At 42.2% G+C, this 20,381-nt stretch overlaps 1 protein-coding gene across 1 annotated transcript; it reads right to left on the bottom strand.

Annotated features, from left to right (window-relative positions):
* Positions 1 to 1,588: 1,588 nt before the first annotated feature.
* Positions 1,589 to 8,336, bottom strand: LOC135542404 (gastrula zinc finger protein XlCGF17.1-like). Its single transcript, XM_064969334.1, has 2 exons — positions 7,789 to 8,336; positions 1,589 to 5,555 (listed from the first exon to the last, which is right to left on the bottom strand). The coding sequence occupies exons 1-2, from the start codon at positions 8,099 to 8,101 to the stop codon at positions 4,762 to 4,764; spliced, it is 1,107 nt and encodes a 368-aa protein (XP_064825406.1). The 5' UTR covers positions 8,102 to 8,336; the 3' UTR covers positions 1,589 to 4,761.
* Positions 8,337 to 20,381: the final 12,045 nt, after the last annotated feature.

Raw genomic sequence — 20,381 nt, 5'->3', positions numbered from 1 at the left:
TTTTTCGTCATTCATTAAAAGTATGTATTCACACCATGCTGCGCTTTGGTCTCCTCACTACGACGATCGTGACAGTTCCCAAAGTGTCTCCCTGAGATCCCAACTACAATGCTTCACCCCCCTCTACAATATAAACATGGTGTCTACTGGCTGTCAACAATTAAAAACAATAAAAAACATGTATTTCTAAATAATAATATACAATAGTATTATTTTTCTCTCCTTTTTCATTCTATAGAATCCTACAACTCACTAGCTTCTAGAAGTCACATCTTCCTAAAACTCACTAGATTCTAGAACTCTCGTCTTCCTAAAACTCACTAGCTTCTAGAACACCTCTGCTGTTTTCAATCAAGATCTCAGCGATCACTGCCTGCACCCGTAATGGGTCTGCGACTAAACGACCACCCCTCATCACTGTCAAACGCTCCCTGAAACACTTCTGCGAGCAGGCCTTTCTTATCGACCTGGCCGGGGTATCCTGGAATGACATTGACCTCATCCCGTCTGTAGATGATGCCTGGCTATTCTTTAAAAGTGCCTTCCTCACCATCTTAAATAAGCATGCCCCTCTCATAAAATGTATAAATGATGGGTTATGACTGAACAGGTATAAATGATGGGTTATGATTTAACAGGTATATATGGTGGGTTATGAATTAACAGGTATAAATGATGGGTTATGAATTAACAGGTATAAATGATGGGTTATAAATTAACACGTCCCCTCCAGGCATTTCAATACATTCAGGATTTCTTACGGTCCATGTGCAATATGCAAATCATATCCTTGCAATTATTCAAATATTTAGTTCATTTCATGAGAGCAACATGATAATTAATGATTTCTGAGCAACCATTTTTTAATTCATGTCTATTAAGAGTATCTTATCAACTTTATTTCACTTGGTGATGTTTCATTATAGAGAACATAACATGACAATACATGACCTCTAAGTAGCTGAATATGATTATGGACTAACAGTCTAACAGTTTGAAGGACACAACTCATGTTATTCTGGTTAAACAGTGAGAGACTAGTTGATAATGGAGTGTTTTTTTTTACAATTAGGAAATAACATGTTTTTCTCGTACCTCAGCCAGCATTGTGAATGGTTAGGAAATAATGTCATGTTTTACTCGTACCTCAGCCAGCATTGTGAATGGTGTCTGATGCAGTGACCTACGAGACCAGGGCAGTAGATCTAATACTTATGTGTTTTTAGTCTGTGCTTGGTTCTGTGCTTATAAGTTACATCTCTGGCCATGCTGGCAGGGTCTGAATAAAACCTAATGTCCAATGGGATTGATCTGTTTGATCCAAATATTTGTTTCAGTAGTTGAATCCTTTGACGTAATGTTGATTTCAACATTTTTCATTTTCAACAAATGCACTGGGTTGGTTGAAAAGTGATACTAAACTTACATACCATGCACTATATTGACATAGTGGAAGATTTAGTGAATTTATACTGTTTTTCATACTAAGATGGACCAAGATATGTGTTGCTTTTGCACATATTTGTTAATTGGTTTAGCAAGAGTGTGTTGATTGGTCGGTCATTGGGTTCATATGTTTTACAATATGTTCAAATCAAATCAAGCTTTATTTATACACCACATTTCAGACATGGAGGCAACACAATGACTTCACAGGATTTTTTTTATAAAAACAATGAAAATAAACAGACATATTTACTGCACAATATAAGAGGATAAAAAACAGAAGAATAACAACTGAAAGACTAATGAGCACCCTAAGGAAATGTCATTGATTACAATACTAACAATTGGATGCAACATCCAACCCTAAGATGGACAAGCCAACACATTCTGACTAACGAGGTGATACCAATCAGTTCGCCCTAGTTGCTGTGGTGGAAATTCTACCCATAATCATTAACAGGGAGGCTTGCTTCTGGGTTGTATACTATCTCAGGATAGGTGCAACTTCAGAGATGACGTACAATGGTTCCAAACACCAACCCCACACATCCTGTGCCAGGCCTTGGGCCCCAAATACAATCTCCCCCTAGGAGGTGACTGATGCACAGACACTGTGGAGACAAGTGATTGGTTCCCCATTACTCATGCTATCCCTTCACATGTTTCGCAATAAACACACAGTTCACATATGGAAACAACGTTTCCTTCTGATCTCTTTTGCCTTCCTCCCTGCTGAAATTCTGCCTAGCAGCAGGGACATGTGATAGATACTGATATTCTGCCTAGCAACAGGGACATGAGATCGATGCTGATATTCTGCATAGCAACAGGGACATGTGAAAGATGCTGATAGTCTGCCTAGTAACAGGGACATGTGATCGATGCTGATATTCTGCCTAGCAACAGGGACATGTGATCGATGCTGATATTCTGCATAGCAACAGGGACATGTGATGGATAAGCCTGACTTCTCCCCTCTTTGGACCCAAGGTGACTGAGGCCCATTTGAGGAAGGAAGTGTGGCTGCCAACACCAGAGTCAGAAAGGAGACATTCTAATAGCAAGAGGTCAATAGTTCATATCAGCATATTCTGCAGATAAGACATCTTAATTATCTATGTTACTGAGCTAATTCTGATTTCTCCACCACAATCTTTCCCCAGAAACAGGCTCCAAAACAATAGCTCTGTTACTGGTGTGCAGGATATAACCTTTACTCTGTGGAGGATCAAGAGGAACCAGTCAGTTTCTGTCATATTCTTGGCTGAGTGTCTGAACATCATGGGTTCATTCTACACACCCAGAACAGTTAGAACAGGCCTCTATCAACACACTTTTCTATGTTATAGGTTCTTTACCAAACTTCTATCTCAAGCCCAATGCCTCGGCTTAAATAATTATATTTTGCTACACATGCATTAGTAAGGTTTAACAGAAAATTCCCTCACAGTGCTAACGAGCTATATATGCTAAAGTCCAACCTCAAAACATAAATGGAAAAACCAAAGCCTGTAACAACTTCTCCCTTAAGACAACAAATATATCCTATACCTTTGTTGGACAAGTTTACTCACCACCAACAGAAAACAACTTCCAATTCCTATTAAAATGAACAACAATGCTTCACCTTCTACAATATAAACATGGTGTCTACTGGCTGTCAACAATTAAAAACAAGAAAAAACACATTTCTAAATATTTTTTTCTACAATATTATTTTTTTTAACTCACGAGCTTCTAGAACTCTCGTCCCCTTGGAACGAGCCCAAACAAAACTCATCTCCAATACGGAAAAACATGCAGTCAAAATCAATTGTGATCCATGGCAACGCACTGGCTAAACACAAAACTTTTTGACGACACCCCCCTGAAGACAATCAACAACCAAGTTGTCCTTACCACGGACATGTCTGATTTCAAGAGGAAACTCCTGCAATATCCGTAGTAACTTTCCACCTCACTGCAGAGCTTCTCTCTCTTTCAGGGCTCACTAGATAGGCATGTTGTTGGATCGGGGCCCAGTCCCTAATGTCATGTGCCAAACCAAATGTAATAGCATCTGAGAATGAACAATGATATTCTAAAAGCAGGATAACAATGTCAATATAATTGTACCCAAAAATTGTCAGTTGGTTGCATAAATAATTATTATTACTAAATGTAAATATGAAAACCAAATGTCCCTTTGTTAATATGCATTGGCAATAATTAATTTAATGGTGAGGCATGGAATAATAAAACATGTATATTTTGTCAGGCTGAATGTTTGAAATATGAGGGGATTTGAGACATGCTTCTTCGACAGTGGGATGTTTGAAAGTCGCAAAGAAATATTGGAGTGATGTAAGAATGCGAATAAAATTGATTACAGACCAATTTGTTATACTGCGTCCATGTGTATAGGCTGCAAGTGAATTGAAAAAATGACATCTCAACTTTCACTTCAACCGAACGTATATTGGACATCGGGCAGTGTTCTTCTCAACGTCTTTTCAATTACATTTTGCTAGGTGGGATAGCCCAATGTCAAAACAAAGTTTTAATGTGTCCAAATCAATAACCATTATGCAGAAACAGTTTGTGATAAATTGAGCTATATAAACACAAACATCTGCCACAATAATACATATTACTTGTATTTTTAAACAGGCATCTTACGTACTGCACAAGAACCAGAAACGCTGTTGTTTTGGCATGTAGCAATAAATCAGTGAAATCAATTAGGGGGGGGGGGGAATCGGGTTGTACCTAACACAACTAAAGAAAACACATGGAAATGGGAGATATATTTCACCTCACTGGTTAGAGGACAATCTGCAGAAGACAGTCAGCTACATTTTGGAGTGATGCATTTAAATGTAGGGGTCGCTAAACAAATAAGCGCAGAACTTATTTGTCATCACTCATCGATATCATGTTGAAATCAATTGTGCCGAGAGGGAGATGAGGTTGCACGTCCTGTTGAAACTAACAGCTCAAAAACCACACGGAATCTGAGAATAATGTGTGCATCACTGGTTGGAGGAGAATTTGTGGAAAACATCTTACTACATTTTTATTAAAGTGTGTGATTAAAGTTGGCCACCAACACGGTAAGTGTAAGACAGCACTTTTTGTTAAATCATATAAATATTACTCTTTCAATTCAGAGCCTGGATTTTCCCCCTGAGGCTAATATCCATATCATGTTGAAATCAATATAACAGGGAGCAAACGTTTAGGGTTCTACAATGTGACATCATTAAAATACTCCTTCTACATTGTTAAACATTCAACATTGTGACATAATTTCATTGATATCATGAAACAACGCCTTCATGCATGTATTTTCTGATGTGTAATCAGAGAACATTTATCATAGTATCTCTTGTCACATTGAGAACAGCTAAAAGGTTTCTCTCCTGTGTGTGTTCTGTAGTGTAGAGTCAGTTTGCTAGATGTAGTAAAACTCTTCCCACATTCATCACAGCTAAAAGGTTTCTCTCCTGTATGTGTTCTCTGGTGTAGTGTCAGATTGCTAGATGTAGCAAAACTCTTTCCACATTCATCACAGCTATAAGGTTTCTCTCCTGTGTGTGTTCTCTGGTGTGATATCAGGCTGGTTGACTGAGTAAAACTCTTCCCACATTGAGTACATCTATAAGGTTTCTCTCCTGTGTGTATTCTTTGGTGTGAAATCAGGTTGCTTAGCTGAGTAAAACTCTTCCCACATTGAGTACAGCTATATGGTTTCTCTCCTGTATGTATTCTCTGATGTACAGTCAGAAGCCCAGATGAAACAAAACTATTCCCACATTGATCACAGCTATAAGGTTTCTCTCCTGTGTGTGTTCTCTGGTGTATCATCAGATTGTTAAATGTAGTAAAACTCTTCCCACATTGATCACAGCTATATGATTTCTCTCCTGTGTGTGTTCTCTGGTGTGATTTTAATTGTCCTGAGAAAACAAAACTCTTCCCACAGTCAGAGCAGCGGTGAGTTCTCTTTCCTTTGGGTCTCTGCTGGTTTTTCTTGGGGTGTGCTGATCTGCAGAGACTCTTCTCTGCCTCGTCAGTATCATGAGGTTGTTGAGGCTCCCCAGAGGATCCACAATAGTCACCTCTCTCTCCTGTGTGAACAACAAAGTCAGACAGATGTTTAAAGGCCCACAACAGAGGAAATCCCCTGTAAAAGGTTATGCCAACAGCGTAGCCATGAAGTGCAATATCGGGAGTGCTACTCAAGGAAACTCACTTTAAGTCCTGTGTCTATTCACTAATTCACCACCGTGGGGGAAAACTCAGGGGAGTTCTCATAGGCTGACAGCAAAAATAGCCTCTATTTCCAGGTTGCTTATGAGTGCACTTCACACTTCTTTTGGATTATAATTGTAAGGCTTTTTTGAATCTTAATATATTTGTGTTACTGGTCACAAATCAACTGCTTTATTCTTCAACACTTCAACCAGTAAAATGCCCTTTGGCAAGCTTTACCATCAGCCTGAGAATGAGGGTTTGTACACTAAGTGTATGCCAATTGGCCCATAACTTCACCTAAAAATAACATAGACCTATTGTACACGTCTTGGTAATCTGTCTGGCCTTGTGAATGTTGACCTGTTTAAAGGTCTTACTCACATCGGCTGCTGAGAGCGCGATCACACAGTCGTCTGGAACAGCTGGTACTCACATGCATGTTTCAGTGTTATTTGCCTCGAAGCAAGCATAGAAGTACTTTAGCTCGTCTGGTAGAGCGTCAGAGCCGGTGTAGTACGGTTCGAACTAAGTCCCCTATTGATACTTTGCTTGTTTGATGGTTCGTCGGAGGGCATACAGGGATTTCTTATAAGCTTCCGGGTTAGAGTCCCGCTCCTTGAAAGCAACAGCTCTAGCCTTTTAGCTCAGTGCGGATGTTGCCTGTAATCCATGGCTTCTGGTTGGGGTATGTAAGTACAGTCACTGTGGGGATGTCATCGATGCACTTATTGATTAAGCCAATGACTGATGTGGTATACTCCTCAATGCCACCGGAAGAATCCCGGAACATATTCCAGTCTGTGCTAGCAAAACAGTCCTGTAACTAAGCATCAGAGTTTTATTGACCGAGTCACTGGTGCTTCCTGCTTTCATTATTGCTTGTAAACAGGGATTATGAAAATAGAATTATGGTCAGATTTGCCAAATGGATGGCGAGGGAGAGCTTTGTACGAGTCTCTGTGTGTGGAGTAAAGGTGGTCTCGAGTTTTTTTCTCCCTCTGGTTGCACATTTAACATGCTGATAGAAGTGAGATAAAACAGATTTAAGTTTCCCTGCATTAAAGTCCTCGGCCACTAGGAGCACCGCCTCTGGATGAGCGTTTTCATGTTTGTTTATGGCGGAATACAGCTCATTGAGTGTGGTCTTCGTGCATCGGTCTGTGGTGGTATGTAGACAGCTACGAAAAATACAGATAAACTTTCTAGATAGTGTGATCTACCAGTAGGCTACAGTAGGTTGTATCTCTGAAGGTCATGCCAGTAGGCTACAGTAGGTTGTATCCAAGTGGTTTTATCTCTCTTGGTCATGCCAGTAGGCTACAGTAGGTTGTATCTCTCTAGGTTATGCCTGTTCGCGACAGTAGATTGTATCTCTCTAGGTCATGCCAGTAGGCTACAGTAGGTTGTATCCAAGTGGAAACAACTATCAACCCAATGTGGAAAGTGTCAAATTTGGTCTACAACCAAATGAATGGCTTATTTGCTACATGAGATTTACTAGATCTAACAGAAGTTTCGTAACGCTTAAGTTATTATGTGGACACGTGACGTACCGACAACTTTGTTAGAAAACACTCTAGGAGTTGTCATCAGATCGCTATGCATATTCATGCTAGTAGCTTAGCATCTCTCTCCATTGAATACAGGCGGTTGACGACAACAACCCTCATAGAATATAAACAATAGTTTACAATAATAAGATGTGTCCACCAATCCAAAGAAAGGATAGGTGGGAGCTAGACAACCCGCAGTGCAGCTTTGTGGACAACGACTCCCTTTGTTAGAATGGAGAGACATCTTGTCAGTACATCATAATCTTTGGTGAAGCCAACCAAACTCTCGCATGGCACTATTGGGGGGCACGGTGTGTAGTAAATCATCACTACACGCCGTGCCCCAGTCTGCGGTCAGCATATAGACCCTTCTCAAATATATATGTTAAGTCATTTTTTTGGAAACGGAATGGAGAAAACAAGGGGTAACTTATTATCTACGTTGTCTGATTCTAGACATATCAGTCATCATCCTATTGCCCCTCCATTGAAGAGGTATTGACGAGCCAACTCCGAATATCAAAGTTAAAAACACATTTAAGGCGGTACTTACTGGTGTTAATCAGATCTCCTTTCAATGTGACAGTAATCTCCCCTTCCTTCACTCCAAAAACTACATCCTCCTCCTCTTCTTTTATTGTAACATCCTCCTCCTCTTTCACTCTGAACGGGTCTTCCTCTTCTTTCACTGAAACGCCTTTCGCTTCTTCTTTCACTGTAACAGTCTCACCCTCTACTTCTTGTTTTACTGTGACATCCTCCTCTTTCTTCTCCTCTTTCACGACAATGTTCAGCGCCAGAGCTTCTTCCTCCGTCCAACAGACCTCCTCTTCTTTAACAGGAGGGGAGTAGTTTAGGGAGCTCATGTTCGGGGATGTTAGCTAGCTAGCTATCATTAGCGACTAGGCTAGGGTTAACTTAACCAGCCAGCTACTATAGCTGACTAATACAAAATAACGTAATATTAAATTAAATAGGTTAACAAGTAGATACGATAGAAGTGTGTCTAAAATACAGTAGGAAATATACACCGAAAGCGTATAAATAGCTTGAATCTTTCGGCTATGTCGTCTAGCAGGCTACGGAGGTGGTTGACGAGCTGTTTCTGAAGAACCGTCCACTAGATTATACGTCACGCTGGCAGCGTCGCCTGAAAGACGCACATCGCCGTCTGCTGACTGGAGGGGAAACGGAGTTGAGGATCATATTTCATTTTCAGACATAGATTATTTAAAAATGGATTTAATAAAATAATACTATTATATTGAGACATATAAAGACATGAATGTGTTGATTGATTAGTACGATTAAAAATGTTTACTACGGCACATTTAAGGCAGTTTCATTAAGTCAAACTAAATCTAAATAAGTAGCCAGCTACTGTCGGTCTATACTGCTCCTACATGGTGTAACAATACATAATGTAGATGTATATCATGAACAGACTAGGTCCATACTGCTCCTACATTTTTGTATTTTTATTTATTTCTCCTTTATTTAACCTGGAGGGCAGTTGAGAACAAGTTCTCATTTACAACTGTGACCTGCCCAATATAACGCAAAGCAGTGCGACAAAAACAACACAGAGTTACACATGGAATAAACAAACATTCAGTCAATAACACAATAGAAGATCGAGATTATTTTTTTGTTTAGGAATATTGTGACTATCATTCCACTATTAATGCAGATATTATGGACATTTAAAATATGTAATTAAATTATAATTGAAGCTCCTTTAATTTAGACCCAAAGTGTATTTGCTATGTGTGCCATTGCCCGGCTATTAAAAAGGGACAGGCGACTATTTGAGACTCAGCCTCAGGAATGTTTGTGTAACAGTACTCTTCTTGCGTTGTGTATAATCAGTCATCGACACGGAACTCCAACGTGTAGCACCAGTCATGTAGATGTATTCTGATAGGAACTACACAAAATTGCACGTCATGCAATGCACGGCTCACCATCCAACTTAGAACTCACGCACGCTGATTTGGTGCTTGTTCACTGGGCTAGTTACCAAAATAATACAATTACAATATACAACATAATATCTTTAACAATGTACCTGATAGGAACAGCACAAAATTGCACGTCATGCAATGCACGGCTCACCATCCAACTCTGCATTCACGCACTGTACAAAATATATGAACCCCCCCCCCCCCCCCACCAGACACAGTAAGTTGCTAGCTAGTACTGGCGGGAATTCTTTACAACAAATTGCACAACAAATATTCTCCAAAAACCGCTGCATCTTATGTGTGATGTTCGAATAACATTGACAAACAATTTGATATAAATTGTACATTTAAATCATCACTTGAGAGTATAAAAATCACTTTTGATGTACAGTGCTTTGCAACCAACAACTTACCGCTGGTTTGGTGCTTGTTCACTGGGACGATTCTAACTGGAACATCCCCCATCGTAAGCAAGCTACGCAAACCAGCCAATAAGATGCCATGTTGAGTAGGTGAAGGCAAGACAAAACTCAAACCAAAAACCCATTGGCTTAACAATAAAGTGGCAAGGGGAATCACCAATATAACCCTGTTACATTTGGTCACATGGAATCAAGTGGTCACTGGATGTCTCGAGGCCAAAGAGATTGTTAGTTGGGGGTGTTGGGAGTGCTGAGTGTGTTGATATAAAGGTAATAATGTCAAAATCCCACTTTTAACAACCATCAGAATTGGTTAAAAAAAAGGTTATGCCCAGGTGGCACAGCGATCTAAGGTACTGCATCGCAGTGCTAGAGGCGTCACTTCAGATCAGGGTTTGATCCCGGACTGTACCACAACCTGTTGTGATCCCGGAGTCCCACAGGGCGGCACACAATTGGCCAAGCGTCGTCCGGGTTAGGGGAGGGTTTGGCTGGGGGGCTTTACTTGGCTCATCGCACTCTTGTGACTCAAATCAAATCAGATTTGATTTGTCACATACACATGGTTAGCAGATGTTAATCAACATGTCCAGATAACTTGTTTCATGCGCATCACAGGTGAGGGTTAAATTCAGATGTTCACTGCTTGTATTGATGAAGGAGTGGAATCGATGAAGTTCCTCTGCTGTGCCCTGGAATAGATGGAACGCGTCGTCAATGAAGCCTTTTTTACAGAGCCCGATGAGGTGCGAGAATGGATTGTTAAGGCGGACAATCAAATTCTTATCTAACAATCCCACATACAGATTGGCATAATTAGATGCTATTTTTTAAACTTCAATGACCTGCGCACTTACTTGTCTAGTCTGTGTTTCTTTTACACCTACGTAAAAGAGACAGCATTGACCATCGTGCATTATTCTGTCTGGAAACCTTGGGACATCCCTACCCTAAAACCCTAACCCCAACCCCTACCTTACCCATTTAAATGTCAACTTCAACGGGCTAGGGACATCCCTACCCTAAACCCTAACCCCTACCTTAACCATTGAAATGTCAAATTCAATGGGCTAGGGACGTCCCTACCCTAAACCCCTACCTTAACCATTTTAAATGTCAACTTAAATGTGCTAGGGACGTCCCAATGATGTATCTCTACCTGAAAATACATGATCTAAGTGATTGATAGTTGGTATTCAGCAGTCATAAAGCCTTATTTACTTTAATGAACTACTAAAATAGTGATTTTGTCAGACAGAATAGACAGAAGCTCTACACTTTATTGACTGACTGATGCATTTATCCTTCCATCCCTCTTCAGCCTTCCTCTCCTCGGAAGACCCAGTGAGGGTGGAGCTCGGTCAGAGAGCTGTTGAGGGACTGGTTAAGAACACTTCAACAGCCAGAGAGGTGAGAGGTCACATGGTTTAGATGGTAAATATTTATGTCTCCTTAGCGGTTCATCACGTTAAGAAAACTGGTTTATGTTCCATCATCTATGTTTATTTACATTAGTGCAAATTGTCCACTATTCTACTGTATCTGTCTATGCTGCTCTGACATCGCTCGTCCATATATTTTTATATATTTATTCCTATACTTAGATTTGTGTGTATTAGGTATTTGTTGTGAAATTGTTAGATATTACTGCACTGTTGGAGCTAGGAACACAAGCATTTAGTTAGATACAGTGGGGCAAAAAAAGTATTTAGTCAGCCACCAATTGCTGGACAGTACTGGACATGTACTGGCTTAAGCAGGGGGACACGTCTGGCACTGCAGGATTTGAGTCCCTGGCGGCGTAGTGTGTTACTGATGGTAGGCTTTGTTACTTTGGTCCCAGCTCTCTGCAGGTCATTCACTAGGTACACCCGTGTGGTTCTGGGATTTTTACTCACCGTTCTTGTGATCATTTTGACCCCACGGGTTGAGATCTTGCGTGGAGCCCCAGATCGAGGGAGATTATCTGTGGTCTTGTATGTCTTCCATTTCCTAATAATTGCCCCCACAGTTGATTTCTTCAAACCAAGCTGCTTACCTATTGTAGATTCAGTCTTCCCTGACTGGTGCAGGTCTACAATTTTGTTTCTGGTGTCCTTTGACAGCTCTTTGGTCTTGGCCATAGGGGAGTTTGGAGTGTGACTGTTTGAGGTTGTGGACAGGTGTATTTTATACTGATAACAAGTTCAAACAGGTGCCATTAATACAGGTAACGAGTGGAGGACAGAGGAGCCTCTTAAAGAAGAAGTTACAGGCCTGTGAGAGCCAGAAATCTTGCTTGTTTGTAGTTGACCAAATACTTATTTTCCACCATAATTTGCAAATAAATTCATTAAAAATCCTACAACATGATTTTCTGGATTTTTTTTTCTCATTTTGTCTGTCATAGTTGAAGTGTACCTATGATGAAAATTACAGGCCTCTATCATCTTTTTCAGTGGGAGAACTTGCACACAATTGGTGGCCGACTAAATACTTTCCCCCCCACTGTATTACTGCACTGTTGGTGCTAGAAACACAAGTATTTAGGTAGATATTACTGTTGGAGCTAGAAACACAAGCATTTAGTTAGATATTACTGCACTGTTGGAACCAGAAACACAAGCATTTAGTTAGATATTACCGCACTGTTGGTGCTAGAAACACAAGCATTTAGTTAGATATTACTGCACTGTTGGTGCTAGAAACACAAGCATTTAGTTAGATATTACTGCACTGTTGGTGCTAGAAACACAAGCATTTAGTTAGATATTACTATTGGAGCTCGGAACACAAGCATTTAGTTAGATACTACTGTTGGAGCTAGGAACACAAGCATTTAGTTAGATATTACTGCACTGTTGGAGCTGTGAACACAACCATTTAGTTAGATATTACTACACTGTTGGAGCTAGGAACACAAGCATTTAGTTACATATTACGGCACTGTTGGAGCTAGGAACACAATCTTTTAGTTAGATATTACTACACAGTTGGAGCTATGAACACAAGCATTTAGTTGGATATTACTGCTGTCACGTTCTGACCTTAGTTCCTTTGTTATGTCTTTGTTTTTGTTTGGTCAGGGCGTGAGTTGGGGTGGGTAGTCTGTTCTTTTTTCTATGTTGTGGTTTTGTGTTTGGCCTGGTATGGTTCTCAATCAGAGGCAGGCATCGTTCGTTGTCTCTGATTGAGAATCAAAGTTAGGTAGCCTTTTCTCACCTGTGTTTTGTGGGTGATTATTTTCTGTCTAGTGTTTTCGGCACCTTTCAAGACTGTTTCGGTTTTAGTTTATTTCACATTGTTATTTTGTATTTTGTTGTTCAGTTAATAAACACCATGGACACATACCACGCTGCGCATTGGTCCGACATTTCATACTCCTCGTCAGAGGAGGACGAAGAATTCCGTTACAGAATCACCCACCAACCAAGGACCAAGCAGCGTGGTATCGGGCAGCAGCAATCTCCGAACTCCTGGACATGGGAGGAGATTTTGGACGGAAAGGGACGCTGGGCACAAGCTGGGGAATATCGCCGCCCCAAGGCAGAGTTGGAGGCAGCGAAAGCTGAGCGGCGGCAATATGAGGAGGGAGCAGGCAGCGCGACAGGCATGAGCGGCAGCCCCCCAAAAAATTTGAGGGAGGCACACGGGGAGTGTGGCAGAGTCAGGTTGGAGACCTGAGCCCACTCCTCGTGCTTACCGGAAGAAGCGCAGTACTGGTCAGGCACCGTGTTATGCGGTCAAACGCACGGTGTCGCCAGTACTCGCTCATAGCCCGGTGTCGCCAGTACGCGCTCATAGCCCAGGGGGCTATAGGCCAGCCCCCCGCAAGTGCTAAGCGAGAGTGGGCATCCAGCCAGGGCATGTTGTGCCGGCCCAGCGTGTTTGGTCTCCAGTACGCCGTTTCGGCCCAGGGTATCCTGTGCCGGCGCTGCGTGGTGTCTCCGGGGCGCTGGGAGGATGCAGGGAGTCCTATGCCTGCGCTCCACCTGTGCCGGGCGAATGTGGGTATTGAGCCTAAGGGAGAGGTGCGAGTGGTAGGCACTAGATCTCCAGTGCCCTCCCATAGCCCGGTTCAACCTGTGCCTGCACTCTGGAGGCTCCGGGCTAAAGTGGTCATCCAGCCTGGAGGAGTGGTGCCAATGCTGCGCACCACCAGGGCTCCAGTGCTCCCCCACAGCCCGGTCCATCTGGTGCCTCTTCAAAGCACCAGTTCTCCTGTAGGTCTCCCCAGCCTGGTGGGTCCTGTGGCAGCCCCACGCACCAGGCTGTCTCTCCGTCTCCTCCCTCCAAGTCCGCCCGTCTGTCCTGAGCTGCCAGAGCCGCCCGTCTGTCCTGAGCTGACAGAGCCGCCCGTCTGTCAGGAGCTGTCGGATCCGCCCGTCGGTCAGGAGCTGCCAGATCCGCCCGTCGGTCAGGAGCTGCCAGATCCGCCCGTCGGTCAGGAGCTGCCAGAGCCGCCCGTCGGTCAGGAGCTGCCAGAGCCGCCCGTCGGTCAGGAGCTGCCAGAGCCGCCCGTCGGTCAGGAGCTGCCAGAGCCGCCCGTCGGTCAGGAGCTGCCAGAGCCGCCCGTCGGTCAGGAGCTGCCAGAGCCGCCCGTCGGTCAGGAGCTGCCAGAGCCGCCCGTCGGTCAGGAGCTGCCAGAGCCGCCCGTCGGTCAGGAGCTGCCAGAGCCGCCCGTCGGTCAGGAGCTGCCAGAGCCGCCCTTCACTCCGGTGCTGCTGGAATCGCCCTTCACTCCAGTGCTGCCGGAGTCACCCGCCTGTCCGGTGCTGCCGGAATCTCCAGTCCATTCGGGACCCACGGCAAGGGTCCTCAGTCCAAGGTCGGCGGCGAGGGTCACCGCTCGCAAGGCGCCACTTAAGTGGGTAGAGACTATGGTGGAGTGGGGTCCACATCCTGCGCCCGAGCCGCCACCGTGGACAGGCGCCCACTCAGACCCTCCCCTATAGGTTCAGGTTTTACGGCCGGAGTCCGCACATTGGGGGGGGGGGGGTGTACTGTCACGTTCTGACCTTAGTTCCTTTGTTATGTCTTTGTTTTTGTTTGGTCAGGGCGTGAGTTGGGGTGGGTAGTCCATTTTATTTTTTCTATGTTGTGGTTTTGTGTTTGGCCTGGTATGGTATGGTTCTCAATCAGAGGCAGGTGTTGTTCGTTGTCTCTGATTGAGAATCATATTTAGGTAGCCTTTTCCCACCTGTGTTTTGTGGGTGATTATTTTCTGTATCATGTTTTCGGCACCTTTCAGGACTGTTTCGGTTTTCGTTTATTTCACGTTATTTTGTATTTTGTTGTTCAGTTAGTAAACATCATGAACACATAACCTCGCTGCGCATTGGTCCAACATTTCATACTCCACGTCAGAGGAGGACAAAGAATTTAGTTACAACTGCACTGTTGGAGCTAGGAACACAAGAATTTAGTTAGATATTACTGCACCATTGGAGCTAGAAACACACACATTTAGTTAGATATTACTGCACTGTTGGAGTTAGGAACACAAGCATTTAGCTAGATATTACTGTACTGTTGGAGCTAGAAACACAAGCATTTAGTTAGATATTACTTGTTAGATATTGCTGCACTGTGGGAACTAGAAAGCATTTCGCTACACCTGCAATAACATCAAATCAAATTTATTTATATAGCCCTTCGTACATCAGCTGATATCTCAAAGTGCTGTACAGAAACCCAGCCTGAAACCCAAAACAGCAAGCAAAGCAGGTGTAGAAGCACGGTGGTTAGGAAAAACTCCCTAGAAAGGCCAAAACCTAGGAAGAAACCTAGAGAGGAACCAGGCTATGTGGGGTGGCCAGTCCTCTTCTGGCTGTGCCGGGTGGAGATTATAACAGAACATGGCCAAGATGTTAAAATGTTCATAAATGACCAGCATGGTCGAATAATAATAAGGCAGAACAGTTGAAACTGGAGCAGCAGCACGGCCAGGTGGACTGGGGACAGCAAGGAGTCATCATGTCAGGTAGTCCTGGGGCATGGTCCTAGGGCTCAGGTCCTCCGAGAGAGAGAAAGAGAGAGAGAAGGAGAGAATTAGAGAACGCACACTTAGATTCACACAGGACACCGAAATGGACAGGAGAAGTACTCCAGATATAACAAACTGACCCCAGCCCCCCGACACATAAACTACTGCAGCATAAATACTGGAGGCTGAGACAGGAGACAATAACATCTGCTGAACACCTGTATGTGACCAACAACATTTGATTTCTGAATGTCATTTGTGTAGAATGTATTTTTCCCCACTCATTCACCCCATCTCTTTACATTGCTGATGCATATTCAGTGGCCTGACTGCAGCTGGGAGGAGGTGCTCTTATTCTCCATGGACTTTCCAGTGCCCCTGAACCTTTTTGAGTTTGTGCTACAGGATGCAAATTTATGCTTGAAAAAGCTAGCCTAAGCTTTCCTAACTGCCTGTGTATATTGGCTCCTAACTTCCCTGAAAAGTTGCATATGACGGGGGCTATTCGATGCTAATGCAGAACGTCACAGGATGTTTTTGTGCTGGTCAAGGGCAGTCAGGTCTGGAGAGAACCAAGGGCTATATCTGTTCCTGGTTCAAAATTTGAGTTGTGGAGCTTCTCAAATACATTGTTCTTCACCTCAAACAGCAAGTAAAAGTCTAATCAAAATCAATTGCGTATGACAATAGTTCCTCAAAGTATTTTCGTAAAATATTTCCAGCTCTCACCCTTTTGATAACCACTCGGCATGAAAGGGAAATATGTAATGCTCTGATTCAGTGGAAATGTCATAAAATACCTGAATACTTCTTATCCTTTGCACAAATAGCCGACAGCTGTATCTGTTCCGAACTCACTGGCGCGGGAAACTCTGAGGGCCCAGAATATTTTATACAATGTTGCAAGCTTGCTATGAGGAGTTTCGGCTAGACCAAGTTGATACAATGTTTCAAGTTCGTTGTAGACAGGCCATGCGTAGCCAATGTGATTTATAAGAGATTTATTTTTATCAGGATTTGTTCTACCTGCAGGCCACAATGATAAAATTTTGGGGCTTTATGTAGGTTATTTAAAAAAACAATGGCAATAAAAAATTGTATTCATCATTTTCATTTAAATATAATGTAGATTAACCACAGAGAATGATGTTAAGATACAAAAACTATAATAATTATTATTGCTATTATAAATTAAATTAAACTGTTCCAGTAAAATGTGTATATGAAAATCATAACTGGCACCAGATCAGTAGAAATGGTCAGATAAATTGGCACCAAATGGAAAAGGTTGCTGACTGCCGGTGTAGTCTATTAACAGAAACTATAGGAGCATAACGACTGCTGGTGTAGCCTATTACCAGAAACTATAGGAGCATAATGACTGCTGGTGTAGCCAATTACCAGAAACTATAGGAGCATAACGACTGCTGTTGTAGCCTATTACCAGAAACTATAGGAGCATAATGACTGCTGGTGTAGCCGATTACCAGAAACTTTAGGAGCATAACAACAATATTTACGAAGGCAAGCAGAAGCAGGAGGAGTAGGCTAAGGAAGATATATTTTTCTGATGGATGGGCTATGTTGTTTCAGAGGGGTGTCATCAATAGCCCATAATGACAAAATGAAAACAGGTAATATATTATTTACTTAAGTATTCAGACCATTCGCTATGAGACTCGAAATTGCTTTCAGGTGCATCTTGTTTCCATTAACCTTCCTTGAGATGTATCTGCAACTTGTTCTGAGTCCACCTGTGCTAAATTCAATTGATTGGATATGATTTGGAATAGAGGTCGACCAATTATGATTTTTCAACGCCGATACCGATTTATTGGTGGACCAAAAAAAGCCGATACCGATTAATCGGCCGATTAAATTTTTGTTGTTGTAATAATGACAATTACAACAATACTGAATGAACACTTATTTTTACTTAATATAATACATCAATAAAATCAATTTAGCCTCAAGTAAATAATGAAACATGTTCAATTTGGTTTAAATAATGCAAAAACAAAGTGTTGGCGTAAAAGTGAAAGTGCAATATGTGCTATGTAAGGAAGCTAACATTTTAGTTCCTTGCTCAGAACATGAGAACATATGAAAGCTGGTGTTTCCTTTTAACATGAGTCTTCAATATTCCCAGGTAATAAGTTTTAGGTTGTAGTTATTATAGGACTATTTCCCTCTATACCATTTGTATTTCATTAACATTTGACTATTGGATGTTCTTATAGGCACTTTAGTATTGCCAGTGTAACAGTATAGCTTCTGTCCCTCTAGTTAGCGTGCGCTAACTAGCTAGCCATTTCAAGTTTGGTTACACCAGCCTCATCTCGGGAGTTGATAGGCTTGAAGTCAAACAGAGCAATGCTTGGGAGAACCTTCCAGAAGGACAACCATCTCTTCAGCACTCCACCAATCAGACCTTTATGGCAGAGTGGCCAGATGGAAACAGCTCCTCAGTAAAAGGCACATAACAGCCTGCTTGGAGTTTGCCAAAAAGGCAGCTCAAGGATTTTTAGACCCTGAGAAACAAGATTCGCTGGCTTGATGAAACCAAGATTGAACTCTTTGGCCTGAATGCCAAGAGTCACTTCTGGGGGAAACCTGGCACCATCCCTACGGTGAAGCATGGTGGTGGCAGCATCATGCTGTGGGGATGTTTTTCAGCAGCAGGGACTGGGAGACTAGTCAGGATCGAGGGAAATATTAACAGAGTACAGTGCAGAGAGATCCTTGATGAAAGACTTGCTCCAGCATGCTCAGGACCTGAGACTGTGGCAAAGGTTCACCATCCAACAGGACAAAGACCTAAAGCACACAACCAAGACAACATAGGAGTGGCTCTGAATGTCCTTGAGTGGCCCAGCCAGAGCCCGGACTTCAGCCCGATCTAACATCTCTGGAGAGACCAGAAAATAGCTGTGCAGTGATGTTCCCAATCCAACTTGACAGAGCTAGAGAGGATCTGCAGAGAAGGATGAGAGAAACTCCCCAAATGCAGGCGTGCCAAATAAATGAGCTAAATGAAAGGGGGGGAAATGATTTGATCAATTTTAGAATATAAGGCTTTAACGTAACAAAATGTGGAAAAAGTCAAGGGGTCTGAATACTTTCCGAATGCACTGTATACAGCAACACCTCCCCATAAGCATTCCTGTTTATTCTGTAGAATTTCTATTCTATTCCTGTATTGCTAATGCTGTATCAAAGGAATTAACTCAGTGAGTTTCAGAGATGAACAGTACAGTGCATTCCAAATTCAATAGGCAGGCAAGTGAACAAAAACGTTTTCAAATAAAACTGATTCCAGAAAATGTCAAAGTGTATAAAATGCCTGTCCAGAAGACTGTCGACCAATCACATTGTCATGCTGTGACACGCAGACCCTAAGCTAATTCTCACTTAAATCCCTTTTTAAAGTCAGGGTATGAGTCGAGAAACATGCCTATTTTCCTTGAGAGTACGTAACGTCACGATTGCAAAGCTATACGCTATTACAGAGAACAAGTTAATTAACTCACATCTCTGAAAATATTTGTAATGTTGTGCTTCTTGTTCAGAGGGTAATTCATGCCAATGTTCTTTTCTTTAAGCTATTAATACGACTCGAAAGGAGTTTCCAATATCCTAATTTCTTAAAGTATGTCTGGTGATAGCTAGTGATAGTGATACATAAAGCTAGGTCTATTTGAAACATTGCCACCCAGCAGCCACCATATTCAGAAGCTTTCAAACCACGTAAAAAATATAATATTTTTGCCCAAAGTTAAGATATAAATGATTCAAACTTAACATAATACATGCTGGTTATTATTTTAGGCTATTTTAGTTTTGGAGTCAAATAGTTTTGGAATAGATTCCATTTTTCAAACAGATTTGTTATTTTATTTCAGTTTACAAAATAGTTTTCCCCTAATTACTTTTTCTATAATAAGCATGGAGGTTTCCCCTATCAACCAGTCATAGGTACTGGCGACAAAGCGCCTCGTAACCTAGCTGGGAATGGGACAGATGGAACCCTTCTGTGGTAACGGACAGTTGCAATTTGTAATCAAATCTAATTCCCAGGAATGGGCTTCATATGAACCACAGAGACTGTGTGTGGGATAATAACATGGCCGCGTCCAACTCTGCTTGTTCCCTCGACTCCGCCACCAATCTCCAACAGGGCCTTTAACCTGTATCACTAGACACCTCATAGTGAGCTACAGGTAGGAATCAGCAATGAATCCTAATAATGAGACACCTCTAGGGAGGGGTGTCAGCAACATTTAAAAAAATATATAAATATAGTGTTTTATGACAAACCGTTTTTTTTTACAAATCTGTCAAGACACCAACTTAGACTTTACCGTGAAATGCTTTACTTACAAGCCCTTAACCAACAGTGCAGTTCAAGAAGAAGAAGATGTTTACCAAGTAGACTAAAATTAAAAGTAATAATAAAAAGTAACACAATGAGAATAACAATAACGAGGCTATATACAGGGGGCACCAGTACCGAGTCAGTGTGCGGGAGTACAGGCTAGTTGAGGTAATCTGTACATGAAGGTGGGGGCGTAGTGACTATGCATAGGTAACAAACAATCAGCGAGTAGCAGCAGTGCATAAAAGGGTAGGGGTGGGGGGGTTTTGGTCCTTTTGAGTATCTGGGGACCCATGCCAAATCTTTTCAGTCTACTGAGGGGGAAAAGGTTTTGTTGTGCCCTCTTCATGACTGTCTTGGTATATACCCACGTAGGTGATTGAAAAATGAACTGAGGTCCACACTCCAGTCCAGTTGATG

The sequence above is a fragment of the Oncorhynchus masou genome, chromosome 6 (assembly GCF_036934945.1).
Source record: "Oncorhynchus masou masou isolate Uvic2021 chromosome 6, UVic_Omas_1.1, whole genome shotgun sequence".
NCBI lineage: Eukaryota > Metazoa > Chordata > Actinopteri > Salmoniformes > Salmonidae > Oncorhynchus > Oncorhynchus masou.
The sequence above is the reverse complement of the archived record's forward strand: the minus strand, read 5'-3'. Positions and strand labels throughout refer to the sequence as shown.